We start from the raw sequence: 23,141 nt of genomic DNA, 5'->3' as shown, positions 1-23,141 counted from the left end.
TTGTGTGCATGGTGCACATATTGAGCAATGCCTCGTTGTGTGCTAACAGGGAGCGCTGTGAAAACAACAAGCAGTGTGCCACACCGTGCAACAGCTCAGCCAACAATGACTCTCACACTCTTGCTCACTGCCATTACCATCTTTTTTTTTCTGTTGGTTTCTGTGTGGCAGTGTGGAATCTAGGAGTTTCTATGGACATGAGCAATGAATCTGCAAATGCTAGGGACAACAGAAGGATGTTGTTGTCCAGAGTGGTATATTGAGGGTAGTTGTTATAGGCGATAATAGGAACTTGTAACCTGAATATCCTCCTCACGATTATTTGTTTTGACTGCTCAGAAGCATGACCTTAGCAAAGGTCACCGCTTTTGGTAGTGTATAATAGGAAAAATATATTGCAGCCAACATGAGTGCAATAACATCACACTACAACTTTCCATGAGTGCAGTGTTGGAGCAGCATCAGGTTGTGTCTCTGTAGGAGGTCGTCATGTCAGGGGAGGGTGTGTGTGTGTGTGTGTGTGGGGGGGGGGGGGGTTGTCGGTGGACAAAGGGGGATGAGCCAGGACTGCCTGCAGGCCGCGGGATGGGCAACAGAATTCCCCACAGGGGCATTTATATGTCTCTGTGTTGCCTCATCCCCCTGTGCCAACCCAGCGGTGACTCGTGGTTTCCCCCACGGTTGCCTGGGTTATACCAACACTCAGCGCTATTCCTGTCGGTGCCCCCCCCCCCCACACACACTCATTTTCCTCTGCAGCCCCTGCATGTGGCCATGCAGGAGCAGTGTGTGTGTGTGTATGTGAGAGAGAGTGAGAATACCCCCCACCCCACCCAGACTCACGTCAGAATGACCTCGTGCTGCCCTCGCAAACCTCCACCAAAGCCACCGCTTACGTAACCCCTCCGATAGCCTCGGCCGACACAAGGCATCTCCTCTGGGCCTCTCTCTCTCTGCACTCGTGCCTTTAGTCCTTTATGGGTTCGGCCTCACAAGGGCCACTCTCATTGGAGTGCACAGGACAGGACAGGACAGGAGAGCCCTTTTACTGCCAGAATCCCCCCACCCCTCCAGTCTGTCTGGCTTTTACAAGAGCCTGCTTAAAAACGTCCCTGATTGCAATACATCTCATTGTTAAGTCTCACTTTGCCACGGTGTGAAATCACTATTCAATCATTTGAAATTGATTAGAAATTTGGATCGATATTCTTGCATGATTGATGGCGTTACGTGCCTTGTGTGTCAAAAAGGCTTATTCAAATACTTTATTACATAATACTTATTTTTCAAGTAAACATAAAATACACAGGTTAAGTGAATAAGTCTTAGTGAAGCCATCTCACTTCATAGAGACCCTATAGTAACTGTTAAATGCTACTGTTAGTGTAAAGCCTGCTCAGTCCAGACTGCAATGAGAGGGTAATTAATTAGGTCTACTTAGCGCCTGACTCGAGAGCATGGCAGTAATTTCAGTGTGGATGTAAACACTTGCTGACTGAAGTTTGTTGCTTCTAAAATAAGAGCATGCAAATGCTGGCCTCCTTCCATTTTCAGACTCAATAAACATTATGCTAATGTACAGAAGTAACTAGAAATAGCCACCACAATGCATCTGTGTAGTCTTTGTGGGATATCAACACAGAATCAACCCTTATAGAATGCCATTCCCAAAGACTAATGTATTTATACTGACCATTGTTAGAAATAACAACTGTTATGATTTTTAGGATTAGACTTCGAGAGTTGCATACAAATCACATCAATGATTATCAATGATCTACTGGGGTATGCATCACAAAGCATCCCATTCAAAGGTGTGTGATTAACACATGAAAGACTCAGAAATGCAGCATCACAAGGAAAGGACCGGACCACACACACAAGAAAACAAAGTCCAGCCTGACTCTGCATCAGCAAGGCGTCTGGGCACATTCCTTGAAAGATTCCGATCGTCTCGAACAGTTCTGCACTGAAGACTATCCTCTCTCTCTCTCTCTGACTGCATGCTAGGTGCATCCGTTGCCATGGTATCAAACCCGAGCGAGCAAGCAAGCCAGCCAGCTGCTTCTTCTGACTGACTGCGAGAGCGGAGCTGGGATTGGCAAACTCATGCCAAAGCCCATCTCCACTCTGTACACATGTTTGCAGATGGCATTCAGCTGGGCATGGCATGGCCTGGCCTTTTTCATATACATTGGTGTGTGTGTGTGAGTTGCGAGTGCACACATGCGTGTTCGTGTGTGTGTATGCATGTGTGTGTGTGTGTGCATGTGTGTGTTAGAGATCTGGGCAGAGACAGTTTAAAAATGCTGTACACTGACAAAAGGCTCCTCCCAGATGATGAATGATTTAAACAGCGAGGCAGCATTGCAAATGTCATGTCTCTGGGCAGTGCAAACAGCGCACACACAACACAACACAAACACGGGGCCAGGGTCTGACACACAGCTACCCAGCCGTTGACCAAAGAAATGCCTCGCTCCAAGGCTCCAGGTTTCCAAAAATCTTTATTACAGATGCTACGGTAGAAATGCATGTGAAACGGCTACAACATTGTTTATATTAAGAAGGGTCTCGAGGTCTTTAGGTTTGCCATGCATGGGAAGGAGGGGGTTTAAACCACCAATATGAAACAGCCCTGTAAACATGAGCAAAGGAACATGGACTTGTGCCAAGAGCACAGGAGAAACATGACACTGCTGTAAATTTGGCACACCTACAATATTACTTTACACAATAGAAATAGTTTCTCTAGATTATTAGTATTCATCATAATGACCTTTAACATTCCAGATGACCCTGACAAGCTTATAAATATGTGTTATGTATAAAATAACCTGCTGCAAAAGACATTGGGAGCTGATGGTTTTAAAACTGTCAAGCAACATCAAAATTCAGTACATTACAAAAGAAAAAACAAAATAAAACAAATAACAGAACATAATCTTTGTTATCCTGTTCCTACAAAACAGTTGCTCAGACTTAAAACACTGAAAAACATTATCCAAAGATTTAATAAATATCTCTCCTCTAAGTGATCATTTTACATCCATCTGTGGAAGAAAGTCACGATTGCTATCAGAATCAGAGATTGCCTCTGCCCGCTCGTCCTCAGGATTTGTACACCAAACCACAGTTTGAGGGCAACATGCTGATTTGGTGTAGAAATGCACACACACACTCTTAAACCTCAAAAAAGGTATAAACTATTGCACTCTCTCTCTCTCTAAAACCAAGGAAACACTCCATTGTCATTGCTTCAGATTCCATGTGAGGGAAAAATAAAATTGTGTGTGTGTGTGTGTGTGAGTGCTTTTTTGTTTTAAAAACATAGATCTCCATCATGCACATGTGCAGACTCCCCTGGTCTGCGGATCAGTGTGCTTGCTTGCTGCCTCACTGGACATGAGTCCAGTGGACAGACTTTTCGGTGGCGACGATGGCGAGATGTCGAAAGGTTACACTCAGCGCTTGCTGCCTTGGAGGGGGAAAAGGGTGCTTTTGTCTTACACTGTCTTTGGGTAGAAACCATCAATGCTAAATATACAAAACGAGTCTTTGGGTGCCATCGTGGGGTGTTTCTTCTCTACACTCCCGAGTTGGATTTCTCTGTCGGGTTCTCCATCGCCCCTTCAGCATCCGTGTCATCTTCAATGACTGCCAATGAAGAGAGGGAATGGATTAGTGAGTACTGCGCGCTGCGCTGCGCTCAGGCTCTGTCATGACATCAGGCAATGGCACATTAACATTGACTGATGGGCTGTCTTAAACGATTTCCATCCTGTTAACATTCAGGTAATTCTTGCGTATCATGAGATGCACTGGAGAAGCTGTTGGTATCAATAGACATGCACTGATCACAGGGGCTTGCATGTACACTGTACACACAAACACACACACACAGACAGAGAGGAAGGGAAGAAGAGGAATATATATATATATATATATATATATATACACACACACACACACACAGATGTATACATGCATGAACCACCATTCTTTACTTTCAGAACTAAAAATGGCATTTAGTGTCAATATAAAATCGTTATTCAATAAGGCTAAATATACTGCTGCAGAACACTTCACATTACATAAAAACAGATAAGGCACAATTTCTTTGACGAAAAACATAAATAATTGTAAATGTAATGCTGTCGTGGTTTGGCGTGTTCACTGCGCATGGAAGAATAGCTACACACAGATAAAACGGCAAAGAAAAACACCACCGCATTTAAACGGCATCCATTACGCACAATATGATTTCCTTTGTCGTTCATCATTCCATCCACATCTCAATGTATGTTCAACGATTCAACACCGAGGAAAATATAGAATTTTGCACTGTTTGGTCTTACATCGAATAATAATTTGACAATTACCTCTTTTGCTTCGCCCAATCTGCCCAAGCTTTGGTGGTCGCTTATTTTGTGAACCACTGAAGAAGTTATTGGTATCTTGTAGGCGACAGGTGAAGGAAAGGTGGTCTTCATCCCCTTCGTTCCCATAAGCAGTCATTTTATCTTCGTTGTATGGTAGCACTTCCGACATATCTAGCCTAAACGTCTTAACTCAACCGACGCTTAAGCCAAATGAGACTGCTTACACAGAAAATATCCTTAAATCCGATATGGAAAAACGGCAAATTTCCCACACTGTCGTCCTCAACCCCAGTGATATTTTGCCTACCTCTCTAGGCACGTGTAGTCTAACAGCAAGTGGATGCGAATTTCCGAATTTCCCCTCTCCACTCCACTGGCTTCGCATAGAAACAATATTCAAATTTTCCAGTGGTTTCCAAACGTGCAACTTGGGAAATTGGAAGGCATACAATTGCGGAGGTATGCGCGCAGGTTTGGGCGGCTGGAACGTAGCACGGAAAATCTGAGAAAGAAATGCAAATCGGAGAGCGATGCAAAACACGGATCCCTACGAGACCCGATGGAGAAAGCGCGTCACTGTGCCGGGATCTTCCTGGTGCAGGCAAACAAATTACAAATGGCGAGAATACCTATCCACTGAAAACTTAACATTTGCACTGGCAGTACCGTGTCTGTTTATGTGTACAGTTAAGGACTGTGAAGATATGGGCGAACAAAACTACGACATTGGGGAAATGCGGCATTTGGTCTTTTAAAATGCTTTATTGCAACAGATGTCGTCAAGCTGGAAAAACACACTCAAACTGCAATTGAAGACTACACAGACGTTTTGTAGCTTTTTTGGTTTTACTTTCAGGTGTCATCATGCTATTTTACTGTGGAGCAGTCTCGGTGGGCAATAACCAGGGTTTTTTTCCGGGGATGTCTAAATCAGAATAACTGCAGAAAAGGGGGTTGGATTAGACACCCTAATTGTTACAATGTAACATGTAACATTAATTCACACCTTATAAAAACTGCAGTCAATTAAATTCAATAAATGGACTGATAGACTACACACAAATCACCACAATAGGCCTAATTCATGCTGTCTGGGAGTTTGGTCTCAATATTTAAATGAATTCAAAATATTGGTGAAGGAACTTTAATGAGCATAGATTGTAATTGGCATCACTGAGAGCTACAAGCCTAATTAGAGAATTGGGTTTCAAGACAGGACAAAAAGATTCGATCTCTGGGTTTATTTATTTAATAAATTCATTATTCACAACTTGCCCACATAGCCTATACACTCACGAAAATGACCAGAATTACAATGTGGGAAATTCCCATTTGATGTTCGATATGCTTGCGACTGCAAACTATCAACGACAGGGGGCGGTGTTTCGAGATTTAATTCAGTACTTCTGAATACAACTCTGTGGCCGTGCCCATGACATGGGTGACAGATTAATGCAATACACAATAGCATCAGACTTTGTGGCTGCCTTTGTGATGCTCACTAATCAAAATAATCCATCTTTTGTGCGCCTTCCTCTAAATGTCAAACACACCATATGCACTCTTAAATCCACAAAGCTGCAATAGCACAATAACTCTAATATATAAAAGTTTCATACATTCTGAAAACAATACTGAAAAATTCCTTTGGGAATAGACGACTGCTTCTGTTTAGGTGTTACTTTGACGTTGTCACGCCATTTGTCACGCGTAACACCCTAAACATTGCAATCAAATCCCTTTAAGATGTCCGCTGGTGGTAACATTAGCTTTTCAGATGGGGAGGGGTCCCATTGTTGTGATGTTTTAAAGCTCGGCTCTGAAACCACCTCTTTAGGGGGACATGAGTGGATTAAAAAGCTGTTATGAAACGTTATGAAAGGTAGGCCTATAGGCAGGAATAGGTTAGTGTGAATCTGCAGTAAATGTAGTTCAGGTCTATGACTCTGCTATCGGTTTACAGGTGGCATTGAGGAAAGTCTCTGAAACCAGAGATAGTCTGCACCGAGGCCAGAAGCTGGGACACACCTAGTCCCACTGGACCTAACGAGGATCTATGACAAGCTCACAGGTGGACATTAAGGCCATCAGATCTTACAGAGCAAAGTTAAACACTAAGCTGTAGTCTAGATTGCAATGTGTAGGTATGTGTGTGTGCACAAGTATGTAGGCTACACGTGTGTGAATGTGTGTGCACAAGAATGTACACGTGTGTGTGTGTGTGTGTTATGAATTAATTTATCTATTTCAGTCCTGTCCCACTGCATTATTTCCTGTGTTGATGTTGACTTTAAACATTCCATCTATTTATGCCTCAAATCATTTTCCATTAATTCCATAAAGATTCTCCAGCACCATTAGAAATATTTAAGACATGAGCATATTCCATAATAAAACTCCAAAAGCCAGAGCCGAACCACATTCTCTCTCCTCAGACAGGCTTTGGCCCTTAGAATTGCAACATTAAATATCACACAGATGATTACCTCTAAATGATTAAAAAACAGACAAAGTTTATAGAGACAAATCAATGTAACAATTGTCACAATGTCTCTCATAGACATAAAAATGAATAGGTACTTTTTGACTGAACAAAGGATAAGATGGACACTGTTTGTGGTCAATACTTAAAGCAACGTGAGAAGGAACTGTAGACGGTCCGGTCGATCCACCGGCGGAACTTTGCCACGGATGTGTACACTCCTGGAAACTTGGCGTCGCCGCAGCCGTTGCCCCAGGAGACAACACCATGGAGTCGCCCCTCACACACCAGTGGGCCGCCAGAATCGCCCTGGCAACCAGAAGAACAACACCAATTTGGTGGTTGCCACGTCAACACACACCAGCACACAGGTTAGCAGCAGGTAAACAATTGTATAATTGTAATTATATTGCACAATTTATTATTTGCACAAAGTTTTCATTTTTGGAATAAATTACCCAGTGGCTTGGTTCTACTTTGATCATAGTTTCAACAAAATAAAAAACCTCTCTCTCAATCTGTTTTCCCTCTCAAATCAATCTGTTCCCTCTAATTAATCTCTTGAAACAAGCTAATATAATTGTGCCCCTATGAGATCCCTCTAACAGTTGCTATAACTGTGCACCCATACAACAAGTACACAGTTATTGGTACAGTATATGGCTATAACTACTGCGTACCTGTTTTGATGTTTGATGAAAAAGAAAAAAAATTGTTTTGACAAACAGGCCTTAGCCGGTCCCCCTGCAGTGCCTGCTATTCCCAGCTGTGCAGTCCCCCTACCATCCCTCCCAGTCCTCCAGTCCTGCACCCCCAGAGGAAACCTCCTCGACAGAGTTCTTCTACTTTTTCCCCTCCCTAGAGTTCCCCTCTGTCCCTGAAGCCCCCCATTTAAATGGAATGATGCCCCCCAACCCACACACCCACCCACCCCACATACACACAAACAGTGCAGCAGTACAGGTAAACACAGGTAAACACACACACACACACACACACACACACACACACACACACACACACACATACACACACACACACACACACACACAACAGGATGGCAGAGCCAGGTTTGTGATGTAATCTAGTTGTCTTATTCTTCAATCTTCTCGCCCAGACAGGTATAAGGCAAGTTTATTCACCACATCTCCTACACAGAGACAGGTATAAGGCAAGTTTATTCACTACATCTCCTACACAGAGACAGGTATAAGGCAAGTTTATTCACCACATCTCCTACACAGAGACAGGTATAAGGCAAGTTTATTCACCACATCTCCTACACAGAGACAGGTATAAGGCAAGTTTATTCACCACATCTCCTACACAGAGACAGGTATAAGGCAAGTTTATTCACCACATCTCCTACACAGAGTAGCCTTTCAACCACACACACACACACACACTCTCAGTGAAGTACCTCGCAGGCGTCTCTGCCCCCGGTGTGGTACCCAGCGCACATCATGCTGCTGGTGATGTTGCCACTGAAGGACTGGCTGCTGTTGCAGCGGGCGATGGAGATGGCGGGCAGGGTGGCGCTGTGCAGGGTGGGGGAGAGGTGCCCACTCTTGTGGCTAGTGTACCCCCACCCCGACACCTGGCACATGCGCCCCTCCAACACCCCCTCGTCCTGACGGGGCAGTGGGACCAGGGACACGAAATTGTTCAGCAACGCAGGCTTGCCCAGCTAGAAAATATGTTCAGACACACACGCACACACAAACACACACCCCCACACACACACACACACACACACACACACACACACACACACACACACGCTGAGATGGAGCAAAACCTAAACTGTGTTGACCTCCTGTGTTGTCCTTGCCATTTGTGCGAGATTGACGTAGTAATGGCACCTTGATAAGCATGATGTCGGCGTTTTTTTGTGTGAGATGGATGTAGTATGGGTACCTTGATGAGCATGATGTCGGCGTTTTTTTGTGTGAGATGGATGTAGTATGGGTACCTTGATGAGCATGATGTCGGCGTTTTTTTGTGTGAGATGGATGTAGTATGGGTACCTTGATGAGCATGATGTCGGCGTTTTTTTGTGTGAGATGGATGTAGTATGGGTACCTTGATGAGCACGATGTCGGCGTTTTTTTGTGTGAGATGGATGTAGTATGGGTACCTTGATGAGCATGATGTCGGCGTTTTTTTGTGTGAGATGGATGTAGTATAGGTACCTTGATGAGCATTATGTCGATGTCGTTTTTTTGTGTGAGATGGATGTAGTATGGGTACCTTGATGAGCATGATGTCGGCGTTTTTGGTGAACTGGTCATAGGATGGATGTGGTATGAGGCGCTGTGGTTTGAAGTACTGTTCCGTACCGTCTGCCAAATCCAGGAAGTGCTCCCCCGTGCCACAACCAACATGTTCTCCACCCTGACCACAAGGAGAGAGAGAGGGAGAGAGAGAGAGAGAGAGAGAGAGAGAAAGAAAGAGAGAGAAAGAGAGAGAAGAAGTTAGTGTTTCTAAAGGAGACATCTTGTGTAAGACATGCATGCCAACTAGGGTCCTCATATTGAGACATATTCATATGTTCAGGCACTACACTCATAAAACTGAACTGAATTGATTATGGTGTATTCAAAACATTTTAACGGGACTCGTTGTATGAATATAATACATTCCAGTTGAATGAATTAATTTGCTTTTAAAATTCTATTGCTGTATTTTCTCTTACTTTGTGCCTGTATTCTAAGCAATGTTGCTTCAGTTGGCATGCATGTATTACCCAACCCCCTGAGTGTCCTCTTCACACACTCATTCCGGGTTTCTATTTCGGAGCGTCCAGAGACACAAAGCCCTCTTTACGAGGGCTGAGAGGGGCTTTGACGGGGTCCAGGCCCCGTGTCTGCCTCTTTTAGGACACCTAACCTGACAGGGTGACACGCTCCTCCGTGATAAACAAGCACAGTGGTGACAAGTCAAGGTCGACCGGGTCGTCTGTCACTCCGGCTCAGAATGACACTCACAGAGGGGAAAACGATAAATGAACAATCTAGAACCCTGAAGCATTCTTTATGCGTTCTTTTATAGGTTCTAGATGGTAAATGTAGTACAAATGAAGACTTTTCTGAAGATGAAAAGGAATATTGCACAACAGATCACAACTCAAAGTCTGACAGTCCAAAGTTTTCTAAAAGGTGCCATAAAGGTACCCTTTATAACCTTCTGTTCTGTTTAAGCATCACAATGGCCATCTCAGCCTATACTAAGCATTGCAATGGCCATCTCAGCCTATGTTGGTAAGCAACGTAATGGCCATCTCAGCCTATGTTACTAAGCAATGCATTCTGGTGGTTCGTATTCTGGTTTAGGCTCTCTCATCTCTGTAGCAAATCAGATATGGACCAGGGCCAGACCAGGGCCAGTTAAGGGCCAAATCTGCTCTGTAAGACCCTGGAACTTGCCGTGAGTGAAGCGCTCACCCGATGTTGCAGTGTGCTGCTGTGAGCACCCAGCGCGTGTGCACCAGCGACCCCCCACAGAAGTGCTGCCTCTTGGTGCTCTGCAGGGAGACGATGTACTTGACGGTGTTTGGCGACAGCGGGTGCCCACCGACGATCCGGACACCACGCTCCTCCTGCTCGACTCCCTCACCTGCAGGGGTCAAGGAGACGCAAAAGCTATGCAGTCATCCTACTGGACAAACTGAGTGTTCAGTACTACATAGACTTAGAGATAAATACAGTTTGCATTCATTAACACCCATGTCAACACACTGGCTGAGACATGAATAAAGGATGCACATGAGATATGATAATATTCTTTTTCAGTAACATACAATGGCACATGAATTAGGCATAAGATCAATAAAGCTGGTGAAACCTGACCGTGCTCTCTGTCCACATCTCACCAGGACATGTCAAACATGTAGTGATAAGCTCTCAATGCAAAGCCAAATCAATCCTTACTTTAGCTTGCTGAATAGGAGCAACTTGCTATATACATCACATATTCACACAGATTCATACATATAGATCCATTAATTTATCACCATTCATTTATCATTTATCAAACCTATATTTATGCAATACTTGAGTATATTTGGGAACCCACAACATAAACCATTTATAGTCAAAATACATGATTAATAATTTTTGTTACAACTACAAAAATATATAAATAAATTAATTAATAAATATTCACTGACAAATAGTGAATACTCGCGGTTTCTAATCGATTTTACCTGATGTCAGCTTATAAGAGGTGTTAGTAAGAGGAAATACTTACACCTAATTAGCACCAGGAGCTGCAGGCACAGCCAGCTCCAGCAACCCAGGCCTGCCATGGCACACACACACACACACCCGCTGGAGAGAGACGGAGATGGAGATGCTCACCTGAGAGTGAGACCGATGCCCACCTGCACTGGCACACGGCGCAGCATGCCCAGCCCTACCCTCACACCTGGTGCAGGTAGAACTTCCCATCAGCAGGTGATATCACCTGCCTCAGGTTTCTCTCACCCTGTGCCAGGCAGCTGCCATGGCTACGGAGGCCAACGACAGATAGGACACATTTTCATCACTCCCTGATGTCCTCTACACACACACACACACACACACACACACACACACACACACACACACACACACACACTTTCTCTCTAACCCTTTCCTCCTCCTCTCTGACCTTCTGGTTTTCAAACAGCTCTTTGTTAATGCCCTGCATGAAACTCAGTGCATAACAACGTTTACTGTCCACCTCCGCCCATCCGTCATTACACTGGGCGTGTAGAGACACAGACACGGCTGGAGGAGTCCAATGAAACGATTGGCATCCTTTAAAGCAGTGAGAAAGCAGTGTTTCTCAAAGTGTGGTCCGGGGACCACTGGTGGTCTGCAATCTATCCCAAGTGGCCCGCGAGCAGATGTGGTAAAAATATTACAGATGAGTTTTTTGCAATATTGAATCAACTTGTATGTAATTCCAAACAGTTCTGCAACACTGCCTACGTCAGTTTAAATCATATGAATCATCTGACGTAAAAAGCAAGGTGCAAAAACAATAAGCAAGGTGGTTCAGTGAGTAGGCCTATTATGTAATATACTGTGATGGTAATTTTGATACCACAGATGAATAGACCCAGTCAGACCAACAGTATGAAAAATCAGAAACCGAGTTACTTACAATGATGCGCATCAAGGGAGAGACAGCATGACTTCACCTAAAGATCCATCAGCTGCTCTAACTAGGCAAGGAAATAGTTAGGGTTTAAGTATCCTTCCAGGCTGACGGGAGATGGCGTTGGTCATCCCATATCATATGGACTACACTAAATCAGACTCTGATTAGTGCAACCTGGCAATCCGGAGCAGATATGGCTACTGATGCAGCCATGCAGTGCAGTGAAACACTGCAAAGTCATAATATTCCCGCTTATCTCTAAATACAGTTACACACAGATATACACAGGGACAGTACAGATATCATACAGTTATTACATAAAATAATACTTTTAGTGTCAAAGTGACCCACTAATGAGAAATGTAGAACATTAAACCACATATTGGAATATTGGACATAATGCAGAACATTAAACCACAAATTGGAATATTGGACATAATGTTCTATTCCACTTTCTCTCAGCTGTTGAAGTGGGTCTACTGTTTTTTTTTATCTAGGTAGTCTGTGAGTTTTTTATATTGGTTAAGTGGTCCTTGGTCTGAAAAAGTTTGAGAAACACTGCTTTAAAGTGTTCCAAGTGCCGTGTGAGCATAGCCTCACTGGACTGCCTAGATTCAGACAGATACACTAATGAATTATTAAAGGTCCAGTTCATGACTCTGGTGAAAGGTTGTTGATATCTGAGCTCAACAGCCAATTTCATTACAAATGAATGGGGGACCACACCTTTAAGTTGTCTTTCTGAGGAGCAGTGTGCATGCTGGCTACCATACGACACTAGTGTAGGTTAGGCTACCATAGTGTATGTTAGCATAGGCCAGTATATAACACTTCTTGCTGATCATCATCACACACACGCACACACACACAGTCATGTGTACATGTCTCAGGGGAGTGGATTCTCCTGGCTGGGCTCACATGTGTGCTAGCCTGTCCATCCATGTGTACCAGAGCACACCGGGCTACTGTAATTGTTCTGTCAGCAGCAACAGCCCCCCCACACACACACACACAAATGCACACAAACACACTATCAAACATGCGTTAACACACATGCACGTCGCACGCCCAAACGTACGCACGCACACACACACACACGCACGCACACACACATACACATACAAAACACATACAAACACAGTCTGATTGGGAGACGCATCCTGTTAAGATGGTGCCATTGTCCCTGAGGAGAGAGAAGCACAATGGAGAGACAGTCCTGAGGTAGGGCAACAGAGAGAAAGAAAAAGAGAGAAAGACAGGATAGAGAGAAAAGAGAATGAGATAGGGAATAAGACAGTAAAGGTGCGTGTGTGTGAGAGAGCAAGCAAGAGAGAGAGAGAGAGAGAGAGAGAGAGAGAGAGAAGGAAGATGAGGAAGAGAAGGAAGACAATGGCTCTGTCCATTTCATTCAAGGATAGAGACAGAGAGAGGGGGAGAGAGAGAAAAAGAGAGACAGAAAGAAAGAGAGAGAGTAAGAGAAAGAGACAGAAAGAGACAGAGATGGGGGGGGCAAGGATTCGGTCCATTTTATTCTGGGAGAATAGGAGAGAATCACACAGAGGGACGAGGGACAGTAGGTTCATCAGATCACTGGCTGAGAAATCTGACCAGGCAGGTCGGCAGGCAGGTTGGCAGGCAGGTCAGCAGGGGGAATTGGCCATCACAGCCAGAGCAGCAGGTGACTCTGGAAAGGGTGCAGCTCAGACCTGGCCGAGATCTGGCCCACATCTGGCCTGCCCCGCCCCTCAGAGGAGCACAGGTAGCTCCCAACGCAGAACAGTCAATTCCCAAAATGGACACTTGGAGTAGAGCGGACCTTCCCCCACCCTGTCCTGATCAGGCTTGGCCGGCTGCCTCCTTACCCAAGGCCATCTTCTCCCAGCACGGAAACTTACTCGGAGTGAGACAAAGCAGGTTGAGGAGAGACAGAGTGTCTTCAAGTGCCTGCTAAAAAACATCTCAAATGTTCCCATCGTAAATATAACTTTGGGTGGTTCCCCAATCGTAAGGACATATCTTCTCCCAGGGCCTTACATACAAGGGTGTCGCGAGAGCGAACGAGGAATCACACTACCTGTGGCGCTCCAATGCCATTGTAGTCCTGATAACTGCCGAAATGCCTCTCACTTTACTGAAGGGACACACAATATCCTATTCACAAGGTACAATATGGCAAGTCACCTGTCTGCAGACTCTTTCTGTGCCTGAAAAGGAGTCATCTTCACCTCCCAATTTGTGTATCATGAATGTGAAGCACAAATCAAAGGGGCAGCTCTGAAATGAAAGCCCAAGGGGACAACTACGCTTTTGTTACATATTGGGTCAGGCCACAGTTGTTTTTCTCACGGGTGGTGTTTTAGAGACACATACACACACAGGCCCAACAATGGAATGGAGGACTGGAGGAGGCTTTAAAAGGTACAGGGGGGTCTCTTGCACGGCAGAGCATGAGTCGACGAGAGTGTGTGGGGTTCAGTTGACGAGAGTGTGTGGGGCACAGTTGACGAGAGTGTGTGGGGTTCAGTTGACGAGAGTGTGTGAGGTTCAGTTGACGAGAGTTTGTGAGGTTCAATCGACGAGAGTGTGTGGGGTTCAGCTGATGAGAGGGTCTGAGGTTCAGTCAGTCTTCCGTCGGGTGCCAAGCATCTCCAGTCCAGAGTGAGTATGAGTCTCTGCTCCAGCTATAGGCTGCTGGGTAAGGACAAGGAGGAAAACTCTTAGGGGCTGTTCACACCAGGAACGATAACTTCAAAGTGAACTGTAACTATAACGATATGAGCATCTTCATGTTGTTGTCGTTAGAATTTAAGTGTGGATGTGGTCGTTCATATTAGTTATAACGATGCTGTTTTACAGTAATTGTTCTTGGTGTGAAGAGCCCCTTCACCCCCACGGGACACCGTGACAATGAGAATGTGAATTGGATACCAATCTCCTCCTGAGTGTAAAATACATTTGCCTTTTGTACAGATTGTAACAACACCTTTGATTGTAAGTTGCCCATGCCCAAGAAAAAAACATTTGTCGAATCTGACATCTACATAAAGAGATGTCAAGGGCAAACCACAAACTCCCCAGCCATTACTGTATGATGAGACTGTAGTCACTGTGTTAAAACGACAGTATGCAACATATATTTTCAGTTGCAACTAGCACCTGAGAGTATTGGAATCAACTTATGATCATCAGGTCAGGTTGGCACTCATCAGAGTCTAAATCTGGTCCACATATGAAGGGGTGACCTACACCATCTCCCAACAGCCTGGAAGGATACTTAAACTGATTGTTTTTTAACTGATTTTTTCCATTGCCTGACTAGGTCTTCATTCATCTGTGGTATTAAAATTACCATCATACCTAAGCTATGTACTATGCAGTTCTGTGGTGGGACCACCTTCTGAAAATAATAAAAAGGCCTTTAATCAGGGCTATCTGTGCTTGTATGTTTGCAAGGATTTCTTCATATATTTTCAGTTGTTTAAGTTCTTCACTTGCTGTGTTTTTTTTTTTTTTTTTTTCAGATTGTCCCATTTTCCGTCTTGGCCACTGAAGACCCAGAGAAGAAAGCTTGTACTGGATATAAATGCAACTGGTGGGTAGGAAGCCTTCGAAAAGAGAATAAGACCTTTTCTGTTTAAACTCTACTTAAAATGTAACGGCTATCTGTAGACTACAGTAGATGACAGGAGATTTTGATGTGTTTCACTCGTGCAGTAGTTCTGATCATTTGCTTGTGGAAAGAATCAGACGATACAGGAAGAGGCAACAATGGGAGAAGCGTATTCAGCTATGCCAGTCAGACACTGCACTGTCCTCCTCTGTTTTATCCTGCTAACTTTTCAAGGTAAAGGGAAATGATAATAAACAAGACAAAGTTATACAGCTGTAAAGATCTACGTATAGGAATGGTAAAAAAAAAAACCTTTGTTGAATGCCAAGAAAATTTACCTGATTTAAGAAAACTAACACGTTACAGGTGGAATACTTAAGTTTTGTGAAGGTTGAGTGTTGATGGGGATGGGGATGTTTTTTAAGTTGCGTTTTTCTGTGATTAATTTGTTTGGTGGACAGACTGGCTACTGGGCCATTAAAGCACATTGAAGCTGACCTTTCACCTGTGCTTCCCCCCCTTCTCAGGTGCATGTCCACAGAGAATCATAGGTGGCGAAGAGGTAACACCGTACTCCATCAAGTACCAAGTGTCCATCCAGTTCAACAACCAGCACTACTGCGGCGGAACCCTTATACACCCACAATGGGTCGTCTCTGCTGCCCACTGCTGGAGGCCGTGAGTATTGCAACATAACAACTGTAATGGAAAACATCAGGGGCTTGATCTGGTTCTGAGCAGCTGCAGTAGATCCTTGCATGTGACAGCAGAGGTATAGTCCTTATCTACTGCGTCTTCAAAGGAGCTGTGATGAGCTGTGAAGTTCGGCTTAAACAAGAGGACCCTATAGACTATAGAGGGTATTCCTAATCACAGATCCAGATGAAAATAAAATAAAATAGAAATGTACCATATACAAAAAAACAAAAACATAAGAAACAGATAACCAGTTGTCTGACAAGGTCAGATATCTATTGGTGGCCACAATTCAGACCAACAAATTCACCTCTGCCAATGTTCATGCTAAAGTGTTTGCTTTGGCATATGCCTTTGACTAGGACATATGATTGACAGATAGGTCATTGCTCTGATTGGCTGGACATTTCCTTGGTCTGACAGGTTGGGGTTGAAGAAACACCTCATTCTTTCCTATAGGGGGAGCAAGTGTATGGTGTGTCTACTTCACATCTAATTTACAAACATTTATTCAGTCAGCAGATGCTTTTACAAAGGGACTTACAAAATGAGGAATAACATTCAAGCTGCAAACCTAAGGTGACAATAAATAGCCAATACCTCCAAAGAGGCCTCCACGGTGATAATGCTAGCAGGTGAAGCTGGTGTCAGCTGCCATTGTGTGTGAGTTGGTAGTCACTCTGCCAGCCAGCCTACTGGGGAGGTAGGTGACACAGCCAGACTAGGTTGTTTGGCTGGCCAGACAACACAGCACTGAGTGTTCTCAGGGCCTTTCTCAGGCGTGATGTCCACAAACAAAGCAGCCTTCCCCAGAGACGGGCTTGGACACGTTATCTAGAGCAGCGTCCAGTTCAGTTCACTGTGGTGTGTGATGTGTTCCGCTGTTCGTCTCTAGAGGGTATACAGCATCTGTGGCAGCCGGTCGCAGGACAAAGGGACTCCCCATCCTATCCCATCCCTGACCCTGTTTTCCTCTCCTGTCCTCCTCTCTGTGTCCCTCAGAAGCTACCTGATCCAGGTGGTCCTTGGCGAGCACAACCTTGGGGTTAAAGAGGGCTTTGAGCAGGTGGCCAACATCTCCAGGATCATTGTCTACTACAGCTACAACTACCGCACGTTTGACAACGACATCATGCTGGTTAAGGTAAGCAGTGTGGCTGGCACCAGGGAACAGGGAGGCAGAGGAGCCTGGGCTGATTTTCATGCCACTGAACATGTTAGATGTGCATACCATACAGTTGTGTATGGGTATAAAAACTACAGATCCCATGAGTCCTAGGGGTCATAGAGGAAATATAAAAGGCAAAGCTCCGTCCTTTCTTTGTTCAGGCCAACCTGTTATGCATTAGTAAAATAAAGTTTTAGAGCATATTTCCACCTCTGCCTCTTTCATTGAGTTTTGTAAGATGCATGTTCCACCCGGACACAACACATGCATACTATATGTGTATATGTACAAACCTATGTCAGAGTGGGTGTGTGTGTCTGTGTAAATATGTGTGTTTATATGTTTAAAATACAGTATACAGTATATAATGTGTGTGTGTGTGTGTGTGTGTGTGTGTGTGTGTGTACCCTCCAGCTGGAGCGCCCTTTGGAACTCAATGCCAACATCCAGCCGGCGCTGTTGCCCAGTGAGGACAGCTCCCTGCTCCCTGGCACTGTGTGCACGGTGAGCGGCTGGGGCGTCACCAAGGTGTACAGTTACTACCTGTCGCCCGTGCTCAGGGCTGTGGACGTCAACACCATCCCCAACTGCCAGTACTACTACTACTTCAGGATATCGGAGAACATGCTGTGCGCAGGCACAAGCTTTGGGGGCAAGGACTCCTGCCAGGTGAGACAGAGTGTTGGGGGTTGGGTGAGGGGGCACTGACTCCTGCCAGGTGAGACAGAGTGTTGGGGGGTGGGTGAGGGGGCACTGACTCCTGCCAGGTGAGACACAGTGGTCGGGGGTGGGGGGTGGTGGAGGGGGCACCGGCTCCTGCCTGGTGATACAGATTGTGTGTGTGTGTGTGTGTGTGTGTGTGTGGGGCGGGGGGTGCAAGGGACACAACACAGAGTGTGTTTGGCTGTATGAGCATGGGAGTGATACCTGGCTGAGATTCTGTGTGTGTGTGTGTGTGTACGTTGCAACTGTGGATATGAGCAGTGACAGCTGTCAATGCCTGTATGTATGTGTGTGTGTGTGTGTGATGTGGGTGCTGAAAGGCACAGTCCTCATGGGATTGAGCCAAGCATGGTAAACATATTATTGTACATACGGAAACAAACAGAAGCCGTGTTTCATGTGCCAAAGAGCTAAAGTCCAAAATAAAGACAATATCACAACTTCAGAGAGGACACTTCTTATAAATATTAAAACCAAAAAAGACAAAAGACAGAATATTAACCATTACAGCCTTTGTTACTTTACACATTACACAACACATTCTGACAAAGCCATTTTGCAGGCAGTGTGCTATGCACAGTTTTGACACAGTGACTAAAAGCACGGCTCTTTTTGTCAGACTCCTTAATGATCTTCCCTTTATGATTCATATCTCAGCTCTGGATGCAATCAGCCACAGATGGAGCAATCAGACTAATGAGCTGGATTGGTAAGGGCACCAGAAATGGCCATGATTATGGAGCAAGCAGAGCGGCTGCCTGAGCCGTGTTTACGCGCGCCACCGGCTAGCTGCTCGCGCTGATGCATTCCACAGCCACAGGCCAGCGGCCGACAATCACGACGGCTCTCTCAGCGGCGCGGTCGCACACTAACTGGAAATCAATGAGCTCGCAAATAGAGCTCATAAAATAATTACCGCGTGTCCGACGGGCCAGGCACTCGGAAGTAACTAACGTCTGATTCACTGATGGAGTTTAAATGGCAACTCAAGCAGCAGAGGAATACAGCTTGCAGTGTTGATCTGGGGGAATTTTATTATAACGAGCAAAGTTCCTGGAAAGTCACTGTTTTGCTGAGGGGTGGGTGCAGAGGATGTGTGTGTGTGTGTGTGTGTGTATATACCTAAGTTGAACAAACAGCATTGTCACATTGTATTGTTTCTCCCCCCGCGTTGCCAGGGTGATTCGGGCGGTCCGCTCATCTGCAACGGGCGCTTCGAGGGCATCGTCTCCTGGGGCATCAGCTGTGCCAACTCCTACTTCCCCGGCGTCTACACTAAAGTACGCAACTACGTGCGCTGGATCAACTGGATCATCAAGAACGACAGCTCCGATTAGAGCCGTCGGCGTCCACACAGAGACTCAGGCCCACGGGCCAGGCACGCAGCACACACACACACACACCGTGTTGGGAGGGGGGAAGCCAACAGGGATGAGTGCCCATCAGGGCACAGCGTGTGTGTGTGTGTATGTATGGGGGACACAGGGCGATCGCCCATTAAGGGCACAGTGTGTGTTTATGAGTGTGTGTTGAAGGGAGCCTTCTAGTATGAGTGCTTGTCATGGTCACAGTGTGTGTGTGTGTGTGTGTGTGTGTGTGTGTGTGTGTGTGTGTGTGTGTGTGTGTGTGTGTGTGTCTGAAGAGCATGTGTGTGTATTGGGGGTGAGGGACTTAAAAGAGTTCATTACATAACACAGTTGACAGACTTGACAGTGGGGGCGCTGTAGAGGGGTTTGGGTAACCTGGGGGCAGCTGGAGCAGCTGGTCATTCTCCATGAGAGCACATGGAGCAACTCTAACAGAGACAACACACAGACCTGACCTTCACTCACCGAGACGCAACAGTTCATGATCTAATCGTATGTCAAATTCAGCAAATAGTTGTCAGCTCTGTGTAAACTGTGTCATCCACTGTTCCAGCCAATCACACTGGTTCTTCAGGAGAACGGAGGAGAGGGGGGCCGTTTGATTGGCTGTTGAGCTCAGGCATCAACATCAACTTTCCTTCACCAGAGTTGCAGACCATGCCTTTAAACCTGTTTTCACAAACACATGTGCGGAGGAAACACAGTGCCCACCACAACACAACTAAGAAATGTGACCTTGAGTCACTACAGCCATTAAAATGACTTCACATGACACTGATCACTAAATCAATAAACCTGCTTCATCTCACTGTCTGGACACATGACTTCTGTTGAGTTCATCAAGACATCCATGGAGAGATTGATTAATCATTTCCCAAATCATCACAGCAATGTCCCGTGGACGAGGAAAAGCAAAATGTCCAAAATTGAGCAATTTGACTTTGATGGAAAATGTCAGGTAGGCCTCCAGTGTCGTGCCACTCCCTGACAAGAACACGAATTACTCTAACTTCAACAATGGCCTGGGATCATCATGTCTAAAAGAATTGAGGCACCTCTACAGAAATAAAAAGCCTTTATTGATCAGTGGCTACATGCCAACTCATTTAGACTGTTCAGCCTACATCAGGGCATGTGAAACAAGCACAGGTGTGCACATTTAAATTGTGTGAGCACAGGTAGAGAGAGGTGAGAGTGGTCACATGACCTAAGTCCCACCCCTCCAAACCCACGCACCAAGACTCATTTAAAAACACACAAAGAAATCCATTACATAGCCAACTATATAGACACCCATTTTAAGCCCGTGACCACTCCCTGACAAGAACACGAATTACTCTAACTTCAATCCATTGGTCCAACCAGACAGCGACATACATATTTAGATAACAGAAAGTTCACATCATCATTGAGGCCTAGAAAAGTGGTGGCCCTTAATTTAACAATCCACCAGGTTTCTTTTTAGTGAAGGCGTTCAAGCCTGTGCCCACCTCTTTCATTCTTAGATATTATTTCAATGATCACTGTTAAGATTTTTAAATAAGTGTGACCAGCCTTGTAAAATGTAGTACCATAGGATAGTCAGGATCCCTGGTTTTTATGGAGTACTTGTGCTTTGCCAGTCTATCATGAAGCCTAGTTCGTCCCACATAGAAACATTCACATTCACACTCCAATCTATAAAAGACATGTGTGGTGTTGTAGTTGGCAAAGCCTTTAAAGTGATTTTTTTTTTGGCTAAACACATCAATAAAAGAGCTTTGGCAGGCCATATTATAACAATGATTATATTGTGACCAGATTGAGATATTGTCAATTCTACTAATTTCCTCTAATATGGACATGCGTGGTGTCACGGATGTAAGCTGGCAACATCATGGTGAGAGAGGATGGTTCTGTAATGGATCCTGTTCCACTGATAATGGGTCTTCCAGGGGGCTGCATGAGATTCTTGTGGATCTTAGGTAGCATATAACAAGTAGACAAACTGGGGTTGTTAGGCAGCAAAAACTCTGACTATTTTATTAGAATCTGTTTGTTATGTACTGTATAGCATTGTCCAAGATGACAGTAAGATCAGCTTTCACCTGATCCAATGGATTAGCAGAAAGAGATCAATAATAAAAAGAGTTGCTAATTTGTTTCAATGCCTCTTATTATTGTGGTTTGCCCCTGACAACCACTGCAGCACTCTTAGCTGTTCTAATGACCAGGTCTTCATGCCTTTGCAACCATCAAATGACCTTCCTCTCACCAATGGTCAAATTGGGTTGGACAGTTCATCCTCCCCTTAAAGAGCTTCAGAACTTCATGAGCCACTTTCTTTGTACAAGCAGTCAGACAAGGGTTATTATTCGAAGGGGAAAATGTTGACTTTGGTGTGAACTGACTATACTGCTCAGTGGCACTTGGTTCAGTCATCACTGCCTGTGGAGCTTACTTGTAGAATTGTAGCAGCCTACCAATATTTCAAATGAAGATTACGGTAAAACTTGTACAGGTCCAGGTTTAGTTTGAAAATAATCTGTCTGATTAGTAGGGGCAAAAGACAAGCCTTTTGACATCACTGATAGACAATCATCAGAGAGGGCAGTACCTGATATATTGATCACCATCTCTTGGTCTGGGTCCGGTGACGGGCCTGTGGGAGAAAATGGTAGCCTGGCGACCTGTCTGCGTTTCAGTCTTCCCGCCTTGTTTTCCTCTTTTTGGGGGCTTGCCGGTGTCCACTTTTTCTAAAAAATCCAAATCTGTGGACGGGACCTGTGAGCTCACATCCTCACTCGTGCTGGCGCGGCTGGGAAGGCTGAAAGGGCATCCATGCCCCGGCTTGGAACTGCCGTGAAGCCTCTGTGTCCATGGGTAGACTGAACCATCTCTGTTGTCCTGTTCATCACGCTGAAATGTCCTGTGTTTAACCTTGGCTACCTCTTTAGCACATTTGTTAACATCAGCACTGAATATTCTCTCCCATTCCTCCATTTCTTGAGCATTTACTGCACAGCTGAGGAGGTTCTCTGTTGTCTCATTTAACGCACAGCTGGGGAGGTTCTTTTTTGTCCCAATTAACACACAGATGAGGAGCTTCTCTGTTGTCTCTCCTTTATGGTGTAATTCAGCTCTTTGCCTCTTGCTTTCCTCAATCAGTAGTACAATCAAGTCGAAAGAGCACTTGTTCAAAATGGCCTCCCTCTTACTTTTAAAATCCAAGTTGTCCTTTCCAAATGATGGAGACTTCATAATCCTCACTGCAAAAAATCCTCAAATTCAAAATCTAAGTGAGATAAATCGGCTTAAAAAAAGTGAATATGTACTTATTATGTAAAGTGAAGGTATATCTATTGTGTCTTTCATTTTATGTGTCAATAGTACTATTTGTATGTGCTGTTTTGCAGAGAGACCTTTCCTGCTTTTTTTGCAGGCCACTCTCACCTCTCTCTACCTGTGCTCACACAATTTAAATGTGCACACCTGTGCTTGTTTCACATGGCCTGATGAAGGCTGATTAGTCGAACTGCGTCGGCATGTAGCCACTGATCAATAAAGGCTTTTTATTTCTGCAGAGGAG

The 23,141-nt window shown here is 44.9% G+C and overlaps 2 protein-coding genes and 1 pseudogene across 4 annotated transcripts; 1 reads left to right on the top strand and 2 right to left on the bottom strand.

Annotated features, from left to right (window-relative positions):
• Positions 1–2,488: 2,488 nt before the first annotated feature.
• Positions 2,489–4,995, bottom strand: camk2n1 (calcium/calmodulin dependent protein kinase II inhibitor 1). Its single transcript, XM_048256044.1, has 2 exons — positions 4,383–4,995; positions 2,489–3,657 (listed from the first exon to the last, which is right to left on the bottom strand). Exons 1-2 carry the CDS (start codon positions 4,549–4,551, stop codon positions 3,587–3,589), a joined length of 240 nt encoding a protein of 79 aa, XP_048112001.1. The 5' UTR covers positions 4,552–4,995; the 3' UTR covers positions 2,489–3,586.
• Positions 4,996–5,622: 627 nt separating this feature from the next.
• On the bottom strand, positions 5,623–11,170 carry LOC125301791 (annotated as a pseudogene).
• Positions 11,171–14,473: 3,303 nt separating this feature from the next.
• Positions 14,474–19,804, top strand: si:dkey-33m11.8 (trypsin). Of its 3 annotated transcripts, none has more exons than XM_048253766.1 (6): positions 14,474–14,667; positions 15,531–15,601; positions 16,147–16,297; positions 17,318–17,459; positions 17,898–18,152; positions 19,385–19,804. In XM_048253766.1, exons 1-6 carry the CDS (start codon positions 14,609–14,611, stop codon positions 19,541–19,543), a joined length of 837 nt encoding a protein of 278 aa, XP_048109723.1. In that variant the 5' UTR covers positions 14,474–14,608; the 3' UTR covers positions 19,544–19,804. The 3 variants fall into 3 exon arrangements, with proteins under 3 accessions (XP_048109723.1, XP_048109724.1, XP_048109725.1); XM_048253767.1 differs by having other exon boundaries at positions 14,653–14,667; positions 15,531–15,853; XM_048253768.1 differs by lacking the exon at positions 14,474–14,667 and adding an exon at positions 15,724–15,853.
• The last annotated feature ends 3,337 nt before the right edge of the window (positions 19,805–23,141 follow it).

Source organism: Alosa alosa, chromosome 10 (assembly GCF_017589495.1).
Source record: "Alosa alosa isolate M-15738 ecotype Scorff River chromosome 10, AALO_Geno_1.1, whole genome shotgun sequence".
Classification (NCBI taxonomy): Eukaryota; Metazoa; Chordata; class Actinopteri; order Clupeiformes; family Clupeidae; genus Alosa; species Alosa alosa.
This window is presented reverse-complemented; position numbering and strand designations above follow the sequence as displayed.